The sequence below is a fragment of the Octodon degus genome, unplaced genomic scaffold (genome assembly GCF_000260255.1).
Source record: "Octodon degus isolate 3935 unplaced genomic scaffold, OctDeg1.0 scaffold00050, whole genome shotgun sequence".
NCBI lineage: Eukaryota > Metazoa > Chordata > Mammalia > Rodentia > Octodontidae > Octodon > Octodon degus.
Window position 1 is genome coordinate 6,597,696 of NW_004524626.1, and position 14,919 is coordinate 6,612,614.

The 14,919-nt window shown below is 52.5% G+C and overlaps 1 protein-coding gene across 3 annotated transcripts in view; it reads right to left on the reverse strand.

Moving 5' to 3' along the window:
- Positions 1–14,919, reverse strand: part of Tcf3 (transcription factor 3) — a 29,526-nt gene that overhangs the window by 14,287 nt on the left and 320 nt on the right. The window contains exons 2-3 of one of the 3 annotated variants that reach the window (XM_023717094.1): positions 12,929–13,043; positions 9,139–9,211 (exon numbers count right to left, since the gene is read on the reverse strand). In XM_023717094.1, coding sequence (XP_023572862.1) covers positions 9,139–9,211; positions 12,929–13,000 — 145 coding nt within the window. In that variant the 5' untranslated portion in view covers positions 13,001–13,043. Of the gene's footprint in view, positions 1–9,138; positions 9,212–12,928; positions 14,109–14,919 lie in introns of those variants that run through there. The other 2 variants (XM_004632926.2, XM_023717095.1) reach the window with 2 other exon arrangements.

Below are 14,919 nucleotides of genomic sequence, written 5' to 3' on the forward strand. Positions count from 1 at the left end.
GGACAGCAAGGACCAGAAGGAGCTCCAGGAATCTGCCTGCCATCTGTTGCCCAGTTTAGGGGTATCAGTACCCCATGAGCTTGAATGCCCTCATGGGTTCCTGGGGAGGGAGGAGTAGACTAGCTAGGTGACTCTTGTGCCCTTTTAACCTGCCCCCATCCCTCTCTGCTACTGACAGCCCCCTTGGCCAGCCAGGGACATGACACTGTCCACACTCAGGACACCTGTAGTGAGCTCTAGAGGAGCCATGACCCTTGAGCAAGGATACACAACTCCTTCCCATGACCACAGTGTAGGCCAGTCCTGAAGAGCTCTCAACCCCAGCACTCCCAGAGCCTAGCCGCAATGATGGCCTGCCTGGGTCCCTAGATGCGCCCTGCTGTGCCCTTTGGCACACTCCCTAGCCAGCCCTCATCTTCCCTCCTCTGCAAGGGACAAAAATCAAGAGCTCCTCCCCCACACACTAATTCAGATATTAAAATCCCCACTGATTAATTATGCATTTTAATAACCCACATGAATATTCATTATACCATCCTTCCTCATACACTAATTAAAAGATGTTAATAAAAGAAGATGATCAGAATTGGGCACCATTTCCTATGATTTTATAAATTCTGGAGGAAGCTTGCGTGGCAGGGGTGGGGAAGACACAGTTCAGAAAGATGCCCAGAGATGGGAACCTGAGGCCTGGCTCACCCTGCTTAGGTTCTGAGTGGAGTCCCCAGGGGGACAGAGCTACCCGCCTGCCCAGGGAGCTGCAGCTGCAAGAATAACCTGTGGCGGCAGCAGCAGCAGGGAGGATTCCCCATCCCCTTAGGGTATTCTCCTGTTTGAGCCCTGGCTGGCCTAGGCAGATGTTACCTTCCTAAGAGAGGAAGCGGGTTTCAGAATCCCTCAGGAAGTGCTAGTTCCAAGTACCCAGAGATGCCAAACTCCAGACCAAGTCTGTGCCCCATGCTCTTTTCTGTGAATAAAGTTTTATCAGGCAGGGCACAGGGATGCACCTGTCATCTCAGCAGGCAGAGAGGCTGAGGCAGGAGGATCAGCTCTGGCTCAAACCTAGCCTGGGCACCCAGTAAATTAGCAAGCCCCTGTCTCAAAATTAAAACTTAAGAAAAAAGGGCTGGGGATGTAGCTCAGTGTAAAGACCGTGGGTTCCATTCCCAGTATTGCAAAAGGAAAAAAAAAAAAAACCAGCTTCACTGGCACCCAGCTCACGTGTTCACAGACAATGGTGGAACTGAGTCACTGTGACTGACATCCCCAGCTACACAGATGAAATAACCACTCTCTGGCCCATTAGAAGACAGGCTGCCTTGGCATGGAGGAAGACCGCAGTGCCTGATCAAAAGATCTCAGTGCCAGGCACAGGACTGTGCCAGAGACAGCAAGACACAGGGCAAGATGATGTTGGGCAAGCCCTCTCCCAGGCTCCATCCTGCCTGCTTCTCTTTCCCATCCACTGCCTCAAAATGGCCCAACAACAGCTACAGCCCAGGGTCAGGAACCCTGCAGTACCCTCCAATCAGGGCCCTGAGGATGCTGTCCCCAAGAAGCCTGATGGGTTTTCTAGAAACCAAATCCTGCACCCTCTCTTCCTAACCCTCCACAGCTCCCTGTCATGGTTTGCGTTGAGGTGTCCCCCCAAAGCCTCATGCAGTCATGGGGCTGCTTCTAGAGGTTGTGATTAATTCATGATCCAATGCTGGGATTAAGGATGTGAGTGCTGCTGGGATTAAGGATGTGAGTGGGGCAGACAGTCTGAAAAGCAATTTACAGAAGGGGGACATGCTTGGCTCTGCTCCTGTTTTGTTTTCTTTTTTGCAGTACCAGGGATTTAACTCAGGAAGTTGTGCTTGCCAGGCAGGTACTTAGTCTCCCAAGCTAGCTCCCTGGCCCTACTTACTCCTCTGGTTTTTCTCTTACTGCTTTGCTGGCATCCTCTGCTATGTGCCATTCTGCCTTGGGCTGAAATCTCCATGAAGTGTGAGCTAAATAAACCTCTCCTTCCTTAATTTTGGGTGTCCCAGCAACATCCCAGCAACAAGAAAATAGTAACTGAGACACTCCCCAAGGCTCTCAGCAGAAGACCAAACTCCTGTCCTGTTTTTTTCTCCCTCCAACAGAGCTGGCCTTGCCTGTACCACTGAGCTGCAACCCCAACGCTTTTTTTTAAAACTAAGACAGGGTCAGGCATGGTGGCACACACCTGGAATCCCAGCACTCAGGAAGCTGAGGCAGGAGAATCCCCACAAGTTACAGGCCAGCCTGGGCTACGTAGTGAGCTTAAGATCAGCCTGCACTACATAACGAGACCCTGTCTAAAAAAAAAAAAGAAAGGGGCCAGGGAGATGGCTCAGTGGAATAAGCATTTCCCTGGCAAGCGCAAGGGCCTGAGTTCAATCCCCAGTGCCATCAAAAAAAAAAAAAAGAAAAAGAAAAAAATTGAGACACAGTTGATGAAGTTGCCCAGGTTGGCTTTCATCTTGTGATCCTTGATCTTGCCTCAGCCTTCCAGATAGCTGGGATGACAGTTGTGTATCACCACAGCTGGCCCACATCTGCAGGCCTCCACATCTGCAGATGCCACATCTGTGGTATCCACCAAGCTAAGATGGAGAACGTGCAGAAAAAAGAATGTACCAGACTGAACGTGTGACTCCTGTACTTGAGATCACTCCCCAGACAACTCGGCCCAGCAGTGACGGACCCAGTATCTGCACCATTCGAGATGCAAGGAGTCCTCTAAGATAACTCACAGTGGGGGCTGGCGGGATGGCTCAGTGGTCTGGAGCACCTACTTGGAGCAAGCTTTAGCAAAGCAGAAGGACCGCGGTTCAATCCCCCAGCACCACATGCCAGCCAGGGCTGCCCCCTGGTGGGCTGAGCTGGCCACACACACACACACACACACACACACACACACAAATAAATAAAAATTAAAAAAAAAAAAAAAAAGATAACTCACAGACTGCTGGACGATGGTGCAGGTTCTACACAAATACCAGGTAATTCTACACAAGGGACTAGAACTTCCACACATGTTGGTGTCCCCAGGGATCCTGGGACCAATGCCCCATAAATAGAGAAACAATTTCAGTAATTATGACCACTTCGGTCACAATGACACACCACGATCCCACCTAAAACACTGAACAGTGCCGGGCACAGTGGCAGATGGCTGCCTTCCCTGTTATTTGGAATGCCGAGGCAGGAGGACCACTGTGAATTTAAGGCCAGCCTGAGCTCCTCAGTGGGTTCAAATCCAGCCTGAAATGCACAGGGAGACCCTGTCTCAAAAAAGAAAAAGAGTAAGTAAAACAAAGAAAACAACTCTTCATCTGCAACAAGGAATTTATCATTCTCCAATGAAGCTCAACTCCAGGGGAAATTTTTATATTTATTTATTTATTTATTTATTTATTTTTTGCGGAACCAGGGATTGAACTCAGGCCCTTGTGCTTGCCAGGGAAGCGCTTATTCTACTAAGCCATCTCCCCTGCCCCGGAAACTTTTTCTAAATTATGTAAGTACCTACCATATATGGAAAATATGTATTACTAACACCCGTGGGATATGGCTACTGGGGACTCTGAGGAAAGTGCATAATCCTCAGCACCCTGGTTATTAAATAAAAGAGAACAGAGTAAAAAAATAAAATAAAAATTAAAAAAAAAACAACAAGGTCTTCAATTTAAGTCTGGGTAGGGGGTGGAAAAAAAAAACCTTAGGAGGAGGGAGTAAGATCAAAGTAGAAAAGGAATAGCAAGCAGTCAATGGGAAAAATATCGGTTTCCCAATCAAGCTGAGTCCTTGCAAGGAAAGTCAATAAAATAGATAAAGGAGGCAGCAGCGGCATCAAGGGCAAAGGGATAATAGAAAGGGAAGGACGCTGTGAGGACTAGGACACAGGCTCAGCAGGAGCCAGGACTTCACAGCTTAGGAGCTCTGCGTCTGCACTTTAAAATGTGGCTAAAATGAATGAGTCTTGTTTTCTCTGACACAGGGTCTTGCTAAGTTTCTCAGTTTGGCCTTGAACTTTCACAGATTCCCCCCCCCCCCGTTTTTTATGTATTTGGTACAGGGTCTCACTACACAGTTTGGACTCAGTGATCCTCCTGCTTTCAGCCTCCCCAGCACTGGGATTACAGGCGTGCACCACCATGCCCAGACTCAAGTTGCTGGTTCAGCACACGCTACACACACAAAAATTGGTGCATAATACACAGTGCCCAAGAAACACCAATTCAAGTTGCTCTACTTTTGCTTTTGAGACTAGTTCTTGCTAAATTGCTTGGGTTTAGCTCAATCCTGGTCCTTGCACTTGCCAAAGTAGGCGCTCAGTCCACTGAGCTATCACCGGCCCTTGCATGAACTTTCAATCCTCCTGCTTCAGCCTCCTGAGTAGTTGGGATGACAGGTGCACACCACCAGGCCTGGCTTGAGTTTTGGTTTTGTTTGCATTTTTAAGAAAATGCTAAGCCAGGTGTGGTGGTGCATGCCTATCATCCCAGCACTCCGGAGGCTATGGCATGAGGATTGTTTTGAGTTCAAGACCAGCCTGGGCTACAAATTGAGCTCAAGGCCAGCCTGAGCTGCATAGTGAGACCTTATCTCAAAAAGACAAAAAAAAAAAAAAAAAAGCAATGAAAAAAAAAGAGACCATGAGAAAGAGAAAGAAAGGGCTGGGGAGGTAGATGGCTCAACAGAATAAGTGCTTCGCTGGCAAGTGCAAGGGCCTGAGTTCAATCCCCAGTTCCGCCAAAAAAAAAAAAAAAAAAAAAGAGAGAAAGAAAAAGCTAGAAGGTACAAGAGCAGACAGCACCTCTACAGGTGCTTCAAGACAGTTCCCTATGGGAGAATCCATTCATAGGAAACGGAACATGGTGCCACAAGGGTGCAGGGCAATATTCACTGAGTGTCAGACAGGCCCAAAGCACCATGATAAGGACAGACAGAAAGGCCTATCTGCAATCCACAGCCACACCAGGCTTGTGGAAAGACTGAGCAGCCACTGTTAAGGAGCTGAGTGATCCAGGGAGGGGTCCCCATGGGTACCCTTGCAGCACAGGAGCTGGAAGGAGGGGAGACAAGGGAGAGCAAGGGGGCCGTTTACCTGCAACTCTAAGGCAAGCAAACAATGATGCCTGCAGGTGGACAAGAAGGAAGACCCTGATATGGCACCATGGAAATGCCAAGATGCTTGGAAGTAAGCTTCTCTGCAAGTAAGCGTGATAACCCACAAATCAGCGTGACTGAGTGTCTGGTACAAGTTCAAGGGTTTGGACCAAGACGTAGCTCAGTGGTGAGCACTTGCCTAACATGTGCAAGACCCTGGCTTCCATGCCCAGGACCACAAAACAAAAACACAAACAAGATATACTGGGTGCAGTGCCAGACACCTGTAATCCCAGCTACAGGGAAGGCTGAGACAGCAGGATCTCAAGTTTGAAGTCAGCCTGGGTCTCAAAACAAAACCAAAAAAGGCCTGGGAGTGTAGCTCAGGGCAGGGCAGACTCCCAGCTTGCACAGGGCCTGGGTGTAGCAAAACAAAGACAAAACCCCACAAAGCTACAGCGAATAAAACTGAGGTAATTAAAGGTTTTCGACAGCATAAGTGCCTGCCTGGCAAGCCCAAGGTCCCGAGTTCGATCCCTGGTATCGCATACTGTATCGGCCCCGGAACCAGGCATGGTGCGCACGCCTGTAATCCCAGAGCTGGGGAGGCTGACACAGGAGGGTCATTACGAGTTGGAACTGCACAGTGAGACCCTGTATCAGTAAATTTTTTTTAAGATAATAAAAATAAAACTCTGGAAGGGCTCTGAGACACTCCAACCATGAACACTGGCATTTACACTGTTGCTGGCTAGCTTAACCTCAATGCTTCCACTCACTCCTTCTTATTCTACCTGCTCTGATGATGCAAACTCGAAGGCTGGGGCTGGCCCTCTATAGAGTGCGGGCCAATCAACAGGCACCGCGGACAGCTGACCAGGACAGAGACAACAGTCACACCTGTGTGTTATTCAGTGAGTGTGTCCAGAAGATGACTCAAGATTGGCACATAATACTGGCGGTACAGCTCAGTGGCACAAGTGCCTGCCTGGCACGCGCTAGGTCCTGAATATGATTCCCAGCACCACACACACACACACACACAATTGTTACACAACACAGCGTGCCTAAGTAACACCAATTCAAGCTGTTCTGCTTTTGCTTTTGAGACTGTTCCTTACTAAACTGCTTAGGTTTAGCTCAAAATCATAAACCCTTTACCTCAACTTCCTGCTAGGGCCTCCTGCTGGGATGGCATGCACGCAACAGAATGCCTGGCAGGTTGCTGATCTATATTAGGTGACTGCTAAATAGCTGATCAGGCATAATAAAAGGGAATAAAACGCTAGTCACCGTGGAGCCTGCTGGCTGTCACCCTGGAGTTTGGGAGGCTGAGGCAGGAGGATCTCAAATTTGAGTCCTGTGTAGGCAACTGAGCAACATTCTCTCAAAATAAAAAATATGAAGGGCTGAGGATACAACTCAGTGGTAGAGGCCCTGTGTTCTACCCCCCCCCCAATACCACACTAGGACACACACACCCCCCCAATCAATCAACCCATCAGTCACTCTCAAAAGACAGTAATGAAAAGTAAACAGAAAAGGAACAAAGTACTGAGTCAGTGCACAACTTAGATTTCTCCAGAGAAACTCACTGACTGACAGGTACCCATCTCACAGGAAACACACTGTGTAGCAGAGACAAGGGACAGACTGGGGGCTCAGGGAGCAAGTAGTGACAAGTAGTGACTACTACCTCAGGGAGGTAGTAGTGACAATGCCATGGGTAAAGCCCCACAGAACCTTGCCCTCAGACTGGGCACCTCCTGCCCACAGCAGGCAAAGGGATGGCACTGTGAGGCCAGGTGAGGGTGCAGGCACTTGCCTCAAACACATCTGTGAGCCCACAACAAGGTCAGTGTGAGACACTGCCGTGAAGCAAAGGGCTTCATCCCAATGGGCTCACCAGAGTATGCGAAGCTTCAGGAAAAGGGGATCCACCCTTTGACCCCTCCAGGAGGACAACAGCCACCATCAGCCCCCCCCCCCCCGGTTCTCCCTGCTCAGGACCCTTGTTAAACAAGGGCAGAAAGACATGAGCTCAGCCTGGGGACCTAGATACCCACAACTCCCAGGTACCGTCCTGCTCACCCAGGGACCCGGAGAAGGGGTTAACATCCCTTCTACAGACAGGCAGCCCAGGTTCAGAGAAGTGCTGTCACCTGACACATGAATGGTGGCAAGAAAGTAGTGGCTCAGTTCAGGTTTTAAGGTTAGAAGTTCCCTGTTGCTATAGGGTAAATTGGAGGGTTGGACCAACCATGCTACCACCTTCCAAGACAGAGCCAAATGGGCCTTGGGCTCTCAGATCTACTGTGCCAGGGGGACAAGGCCAGAAAACAGCCACAATCATCAGTATCCTCAAGGTCCCTGACCACACCACGCCAAGCATCTAGGAGGCAGAGAGACAGCCAGGCAGCAATGTCCCTAACTGTCATCCCCGAACCCACAAATCATGGCTTTGGCCAATGGGGGTTTGTGGAAGGCCCAGATGGGAGGGGACACTGTGGCTAAAGTGGGCTGACATGGCTTAAGTGCGCCAACAAGGCCCAGGGATAAGGGCAACAGTGCAGAGTTCTGAGCCCCCAGCTGACCCTCTGCTCCCAGGGTTACCCCTCTATTCCGACGGCTGCTTCCGGGGTGCAGGGGGCCTCGGGGATTTCCATGCCCCAGGGAGCGCCTGGCCAGCTGGAGACCACTTCCTCAGCAGGAGGGGAAGGCCAGCGAGGAGGGGCACTGGTGTGGCCTTCTGCTAAGGACACAAAGGCACGGCATCCCTTGCCACCCTCAAGATACCTGTCCTGCCCAAGCCCTCTGGTCACCCCAGGGGTCTCAGACAGAATTCCCATTCCATCCAAGGATAGGAAGGACCTGGCAGGGAGGCTCTGATCCTGAGTCCCCAGCAAGCTACTCAGGCCCCCAAATGGCCAGAGATTTGGAGACTCCCACACAGGCCTCAGGATACACCTGTCCCTGCCTTTCTGCCCACACCCTGACCTCTACTTACCACCTTCTAGCTTTCTACTACTCATGTATAGAGGGACCGTCCCCACAGGGCTGCTCCGCCTGAGAACCCTCCTCTCACACTGTATGTCCCCCTCCAGTCTGCCCACCTCCCCAGGCCCCACACCTCCCCTGCCCTGCTCCAAGGTCCTGGCCTAGAGCAGCCTGCAGCCCTGCGACTCAGTACCAGGTCCTGGAACCTTCCCTTCACCACTCTGTGGCCCGCACCCTTGCCCATCCTGTGCACTGCAGGCTCAGCAGCTGGAGTGACCGACTTGCTGTGTCCGCCTGGCAAGCTTCCTGTTTCAGGGTGTCAAGTCTCAAACCTCAGTAAGCCCCCTCAATTGCAGGAACAGGATGGCTGGTCATCCAAGGACCAGACCCTACACAATCAAGTACCTAACACATCTACCAACAAAAACAGCCAGGGTCCCAGAGCTCAGGAGGCAGTGGCAGGAGATCACATGAGGTGATCCAGCCTAGAATACATGAGTTCAAGACCAGCCTTAAGGGGCTGGCAAGATAGCTCAGCAGTCTACAGTGCCTGCTTAGGCAAGCTTAGGCAGGGACAGGGGACCTCGGTTTGATCCCCAGAACCACATGCCATGCCAGCCCCACCCTCAGGGCAGGCTGAGCAGGCAAAAAATAAAAAATAAAAAAACTAGCCTGAACCACAGAGCAAGACCCTGTGTCAAAAACAAAACAGCCTGGGAAACTGAGGCAGGAGGGCTCCCAAGTTGAGCCCAGTGCAGGCAACTTAGTGAGATCCTGTCTTAAAAATAAAAAGGGAAAGAATTGTAACTCAAGGCAAAGGCCCTGGCTTCCATCCTACTATTGGGGCAGAAAAAAAAGCAGTCGAATCCTAGGAAAGCCAGGAATCTGAGGGCTCCTGGGATGAGAGCTATTCTGGCCAGGATGGAACAAGGGAGCAGAGAGGCTTATCTGCCAGGCCACCCTGTGCACCCAGCCCCCCAATAACCATTCCACAATGCCCCAAGGGACTCTCAATCCTACCTGAACCTCCAAACTGAGCTCCAGCCAGGGAGGTGGGCCGGCCCTTCCCATTTGCCACAGGTAGTGGGAACATCTGCAGGGACAAAGAAGGACAGCAATGAGTGGGGGCAGAGAAGAGCCCAAAGCCACAGTCCTGGTGCCTCACAGTCCTGGTCTGAGGCAGGGCAGAGCCCTCCAGGACACTGGGCACCGAGGCTGAGCAGGCGGGCCCCACCCCAGGCAAGATACAACCTCAACTCCAAGGCTGCCATCCCTAAAGTGGGTACAGTCCAGGGCATCCTCAAGGCAGCCAGGGCACGAAAAGGCAGAGATACTACCAGAGTGTGGAGAGAAGACTTGGGTGTCCGTTTCACCCACCCTCAGCTACAGTGTCCAGGGCAACCTTAAAACCCTGTGGGAAACCAGGTGTGGTGGCAAGGCCTGCAATCCCAGCACTCAGCACTCAGGAGGCTGAGGCAGGAGGAAGACTCTGTCTCAAAACAAAAAACAAAAAACAGACTGTGGGAGGCAGCCACAGTGGAACACACCTGTCATTCTAAGTTATGAGTTTAAGCCCAACTCAGCAAAACTCTGTCTCAAAGACAACACAGACTAGGGAGGTAGCTCAGCCCTAAAGCCCTGGGTTCAAACCCAGAGGAAAAAAAAAAGACCTAGTGCCCATTTCCTTGGGGGGTGGGCAGTGGCTACAAGTCCTCCTTCCTCCCCAGCTTAAGAAAGCAAGTACCATGTTCAACAGGCAGGAGTGGCTAGAGACCTTTGGGCCCCAGCACCTCCCAGGGCTGTGGGTTCAAGGAAGGTAGTTATAGGTCAGGCATCCCCTGTATGGTTCAGGGAGCATGCTACACCCCAGCAGGTCAAATATGGGTTGTCGGGGCTGGGGAGATGGCTCAGTAGAATAAGCTCTTCCCTGGCAAGCACAAGGGCCTGAGTTCAATCCCCGGTTCCACCAAAAACAAAACAAAAAACCCCAACAAATATGGGTTGTCTGTCAGAAGGGGAAATTGAGGCTTAGAACAAGAGTGGAGATGGAGCCCGGATATCCCAGAGCGCAGCACTCGCCTGGTAAGGGTGTGGGCCTGTCAGCGGCCACCTGCCCCCTCCCTTTAGCTCATTCCTCCCCAGGGCGCTAAGTCCCTAAAGATTAAACAGCTTAGAGCTGCATTAACAGGAAAGTCCCAACATCAACAAACCCTTTCACCACAGAAAAAACAAACCTGGTCCAGCCCTGCCCCAGGAATGGGTTTAGAGATTCACCCTGCTCAGGGATTCAGGGGTTACTGACTGGAGTTGGCCGAGGGATTCCCTGGGAGAAGCCAGACCCGCTGTCCCCAAGACCTCCCTGGCCAGCCAGGAGAGATAAAACTGAGCATCCTCATCCAGGACTCAGGGGTCCCAGGAAGTAGGGTGCTGCGTTCTCCAGAAGGGGAAAATGAGCCTACTCTGGGGTTATCCAGGCCACAGCCAGGTTCTTTCTGGGGTTCCCTCTTGAAGATCTTATGGTGCTCCTGTGCCAAAAAGGCAACTGTCCCAGCTGAGAAAGGTGCCTCTCCCATTGGGGAGCCTGAGGCCAGCTCTGGGGGAGGGTCTGGCCTGAACCCCCAGACTGCTTGGAGAAGCAGATGGATCCCACTTTGCAAATCCTCCACAGCTCCATGGACCTGGCATGTGTCACCGGGTGGAGGTGGGAGGTGCTGGGCCATGTCCCAGGGACCCCATGATCAGCTGAGCCCGCCCCCACCTCTCAAAGCGTTTCCTCTTCTGCCAAATGGACTGAGGGCTCCGGCCATGTGGGACATTGTGAAAGTGCGCAAGCCGCCTGTACTGCCTACCTAGGGACACTGGGTGCGAACACCTGGGAGTACAGGGACTGCCCTGGCCTCATGGAGGGTCTTACTTAGCTGTCAGCCCAGTGCTCCCTGGTCCCTAACATCTCCACTCCCCCCTTTATCTGGTATCAGTAGGGATGGAACCCAGGACCTGCACACTGAGCTACTTCCCAGCCTTTTTTTTTTTTTTTTTTTTTTGAGACAAGGTCTTGCTAAATTGCCTAGGCTGGACTGAAACTTATGATATTCCTGCCTCAGCCTCCGAAAGCTGCAATGACAGGCATGTGCCACATCTGGCTTCTGTTCTCCCTTTTAGCCAGGAAGCTCAGGTCCAGCTTGAGATATCAACAGGACTTCAACAACGATGTAGGGACCCTCTGGGCAGGAGAGGGATGATGGAGGCCGCAGGGTGAACTCTACCCCCCAAGCTGGTCTGTTCCGGCCCAATAGACTGTGACCTGTCAGTTTAACAAAAAAACACCCAAGCACTGCTCCTGGTTACTCAGCCGGGGAGGCAAAAATAAAGCAGGGCTTCAAAAATACCAGCATGGCCCTTCCGGAGTATAGGCACTCAGCGGCAGCCCAGCATGTTTTTCTGCAGGTTTTGGTCTGAGGGACTCATCCTGGGGAGGGTGCCATTCAGACCAGAAGTGCCTCTGACCCCCTGCAGACGCCAGGGGCAGGGCAGGGTACAAGGACTGGGATGTAAGGTACGGTTCCCATCTGAGTCAGAAAAAAAACTACCATTCTTGGGTTGTTCAAGAAAATGCTAACATCCCCTCTGACAGCACAAGAGGCCCCACTGCACAGGCGGGTAAACTGAGGGCCCTGGGGGCTTCCACAATGTCCCCGACCTCCTGCCACCCACAGGGGCTCTGGTTTCTCAGCTTCATCAGGCTCAGTGGAGCTGTGTAACTCCAGGAGCCAGCACACAGAGACTCCATTTGCATGACTGGAAAGGGGTTACTCAGGGGTGGGCAGCCCAACACGCCAGGCCTGCCACATTCCCCTACTCCAGGGCCCTTACTTGCCTGAATTCCCAGCAACTGAGTCTAGGCAGCCATCAAGTGACAGAAAGGATGATCTCTATTATCTCCTTCATCCTCGTCCAAAGGGTGGGGCATGCTGGCCCCTCACCAATGGTCCCCAGAGTGGGTCCACTTGCATCTGAGATCCCCCACCTCCTCTTTCCACCCGAAGTGGAGCTGGAGACCCTGGTTGTTCTCGTCCTCCAGACCAGAGTGCCGAGGCTACCATCCACTCACACAGCCAGCCAGGGGCTCAGCTTCTGTGAACAAGCTGGAGGCAGCCTCTCTTCTCTGTGGACCTCAACTTCTCCATCCAGAAAATTGCAGCACCCATTCTACACCTAAGAAAAAGTTGTGTACACCCTTCCCAATACAAAGACTCCACTAACCCCACTCCAGTGACTTCCCATGCCAAAAGATTAGGACGATACCCTCATGGGGTGCTTTTGGCAGACACTGCTTTCCCCTTAAAAATTGGCTTGTCAGACTGGGGGTGCAGCACAGTGAACACTTTCCTAGAAAGTATACACTGGAAAAAAAAAAAAAAGGGGGGGTAAAAGAGCTAGGTAGAGCTGGGTGTGGTGGCACACACCTGTTGTCCTGGCACTCTGGGAAGCTGAGGTACTAGGATTGCAAGTTTCAGCCCAACTCAGACCTGTCTCAACATAAAAAATAAAAAAGGGTTGGGGATCTGGAGTGTGAAAACCTTAGGTTTGATCCCAAGTACCAAAAATTAAAAAGAAACGAAACTAAGGGACAGCAGAACAGAAAAAAATAATCAAGTTATATCGTACAGACACAAGTTCTCTAGGATAAATGTGATCATCATGCACACCTAAAATATAAAATCTGACAGAAAGAAAAAACTGCTGAGAGTGGTAGAGAGGAGGGGCAGGTGATGAAGGCCAGGCTGGGTGCAGGCAGGGCTGGGCTCACCATGCTGAAGTCCAGGAGGTCGCTCAGCTCCTTGTCAGTGCCCACCGGCGCCATCCTCTGGGGTTGGCTCATCCTTTGGCAGCAACCAGGGTGGATCCCTGGCCTAGACACAGCCCTGCATGGTAACAGGGACAAGGCAGACCCACACAGAAGCAAGAATGCAGGAACACACACAGAAAAATGGAAAGAAAAAAGATTTGAGTAACTATGGCCCCAGAAGAGGGGGGGGAGGGAGGGAGGCTGAGGGTCTGGGAAAAGTGGGGCCTTGCAGGGGGGTAGGAGGTTCTCTTCAAATCAGATTCCTTGCTGATCTGAGAGGATGCAAGGAAGCTGGGATACCCAGATTTGGATTTTCTGGAGCTGAAGGGGCCCAAACAATGCGGGAGAATACAAATGTCAACTCTCCTGCAACCACCAGGGTTTGCACAACACCCCCTTATTAGAGTGGAAGCAGGGGGCTCACCATCTTTGTTTCCACCACCCACATGCCATTCTCCCCTGGGGAGGGCTGGCCCAGGGTCTGCCCCAAGGGAAATATGGTGGACTACACAACAGCCATCAAAGCAGTCTGAAGACCTGGACCCCAAATCCCAAGCCAAAGAAATCCACAGGTCCCAGGGTTACAAAGTCCCCTTTCCGGGGAGGGCTTAATTACGAAGGTAAGGGGGAGAGAGCCTGGCTACATTCCCTCCCCAGGAAAAGCTTCCCTCAACCTCACCCCTCCTCCTCTTGCCCATCCCCCCATCCAACTGAATTCAGAAAAGGGAAAAAAAAAAAAAGTGATGTTTTATTGTCACGGTGTATCCGGGAATTATTTTTATACAACTTTGAAAAACATCCTTCATCTCTTCCCACCCCTGGGGGGAGTGGGGGTCCATGGGTTCACGCTAAGATCCGGGCAGGGGCAGTCCCTTCTAGAGCAGGGACTGGAAGAGCCACCTGCCAAGCGCTATCCCACCCCAGAAAAAGGCGAGAAGCAAGGCCTCCCTCCCGAAACACTTTTCCCAGGCTTCCCCAGGCGGGGGCGGCCCGAGAAACCGCAGCGACTGGGGGAGGGGAGGGGGTTCCGAGGACGAGGGAGCCCCAACTTAAGCGTAGGCAGTCCCGTTTGCCAACGCAGACACTGGGGTGTGAAACAGGCACCCCGGTGCAACTCCCCCTCCTACCCTGCTACTTTTTTTCCTTTTTACAGGGCGTGTGAAACTGACTTTTTTTTTTTTTTTTAAGTTGTATGAAACCGCACTTTTTTGTGGGTAGTTGAAACCGATTTTCAGACTGACTTGGGGAGGGTTAAAACGGGCTTGTGGATGGGGCGTTAAAGATTTCTGGGGTATCTTAAAAACTTTGGGGAAGCTAGGAACAGACTTGAGTCAGGTTTGAAACCACTTTAGGGGGCGCAGCCTGAGGCGTCTTTTATTGGGGGGACCCCCGCTTCTTGCCCAGCAGCCAGTGCGTCCTGAAAGCCCTTTGAAGCTTGCCTTGCCCCCCACACCGCCGCACCCCGCATTCACGCAGAGCAGATGACTCCGCCCCGGGTCCCCCTGCTCCCCGCGGGTCCCCCCGGCCCGGCCCTGCACCCCGCGCCTGCGGAGCGCGCAGCGGCGCCTTCCCCGCGTAGACAAAAGGCCTCTTTTCCTCTCTCGCTCCCGCTCCAAACTCCAGCCCCAGCAGGGCCCCTCCCTGGGGAGGGGGCGTCTCGGGGACACCCCCACTCCCACGTTGGAGCTGAGGATCCCACCCCCCGCTGTAAAAGTTGGGAAATCTCGCGCGCGCCCCCCGCGTCGCGCAAAGTTTCCTGAGTGCGGGCGACGGGGGGCGCGCGGGCCCCTCCACGTCGGCGCCCCCCTCCGGCGCGCAAAGTTGGAGAACAATGCCGCCCGCGCCCCGCGTCCCGCGCCCGCCCGCCCCGGCTCCTCCTCGCGGGCCCTGGGTCAACTTCGCACAAAGCACGGGGGTCCCCGGGTGCGGCCCCCGCTCCGACCCCGCGCGTT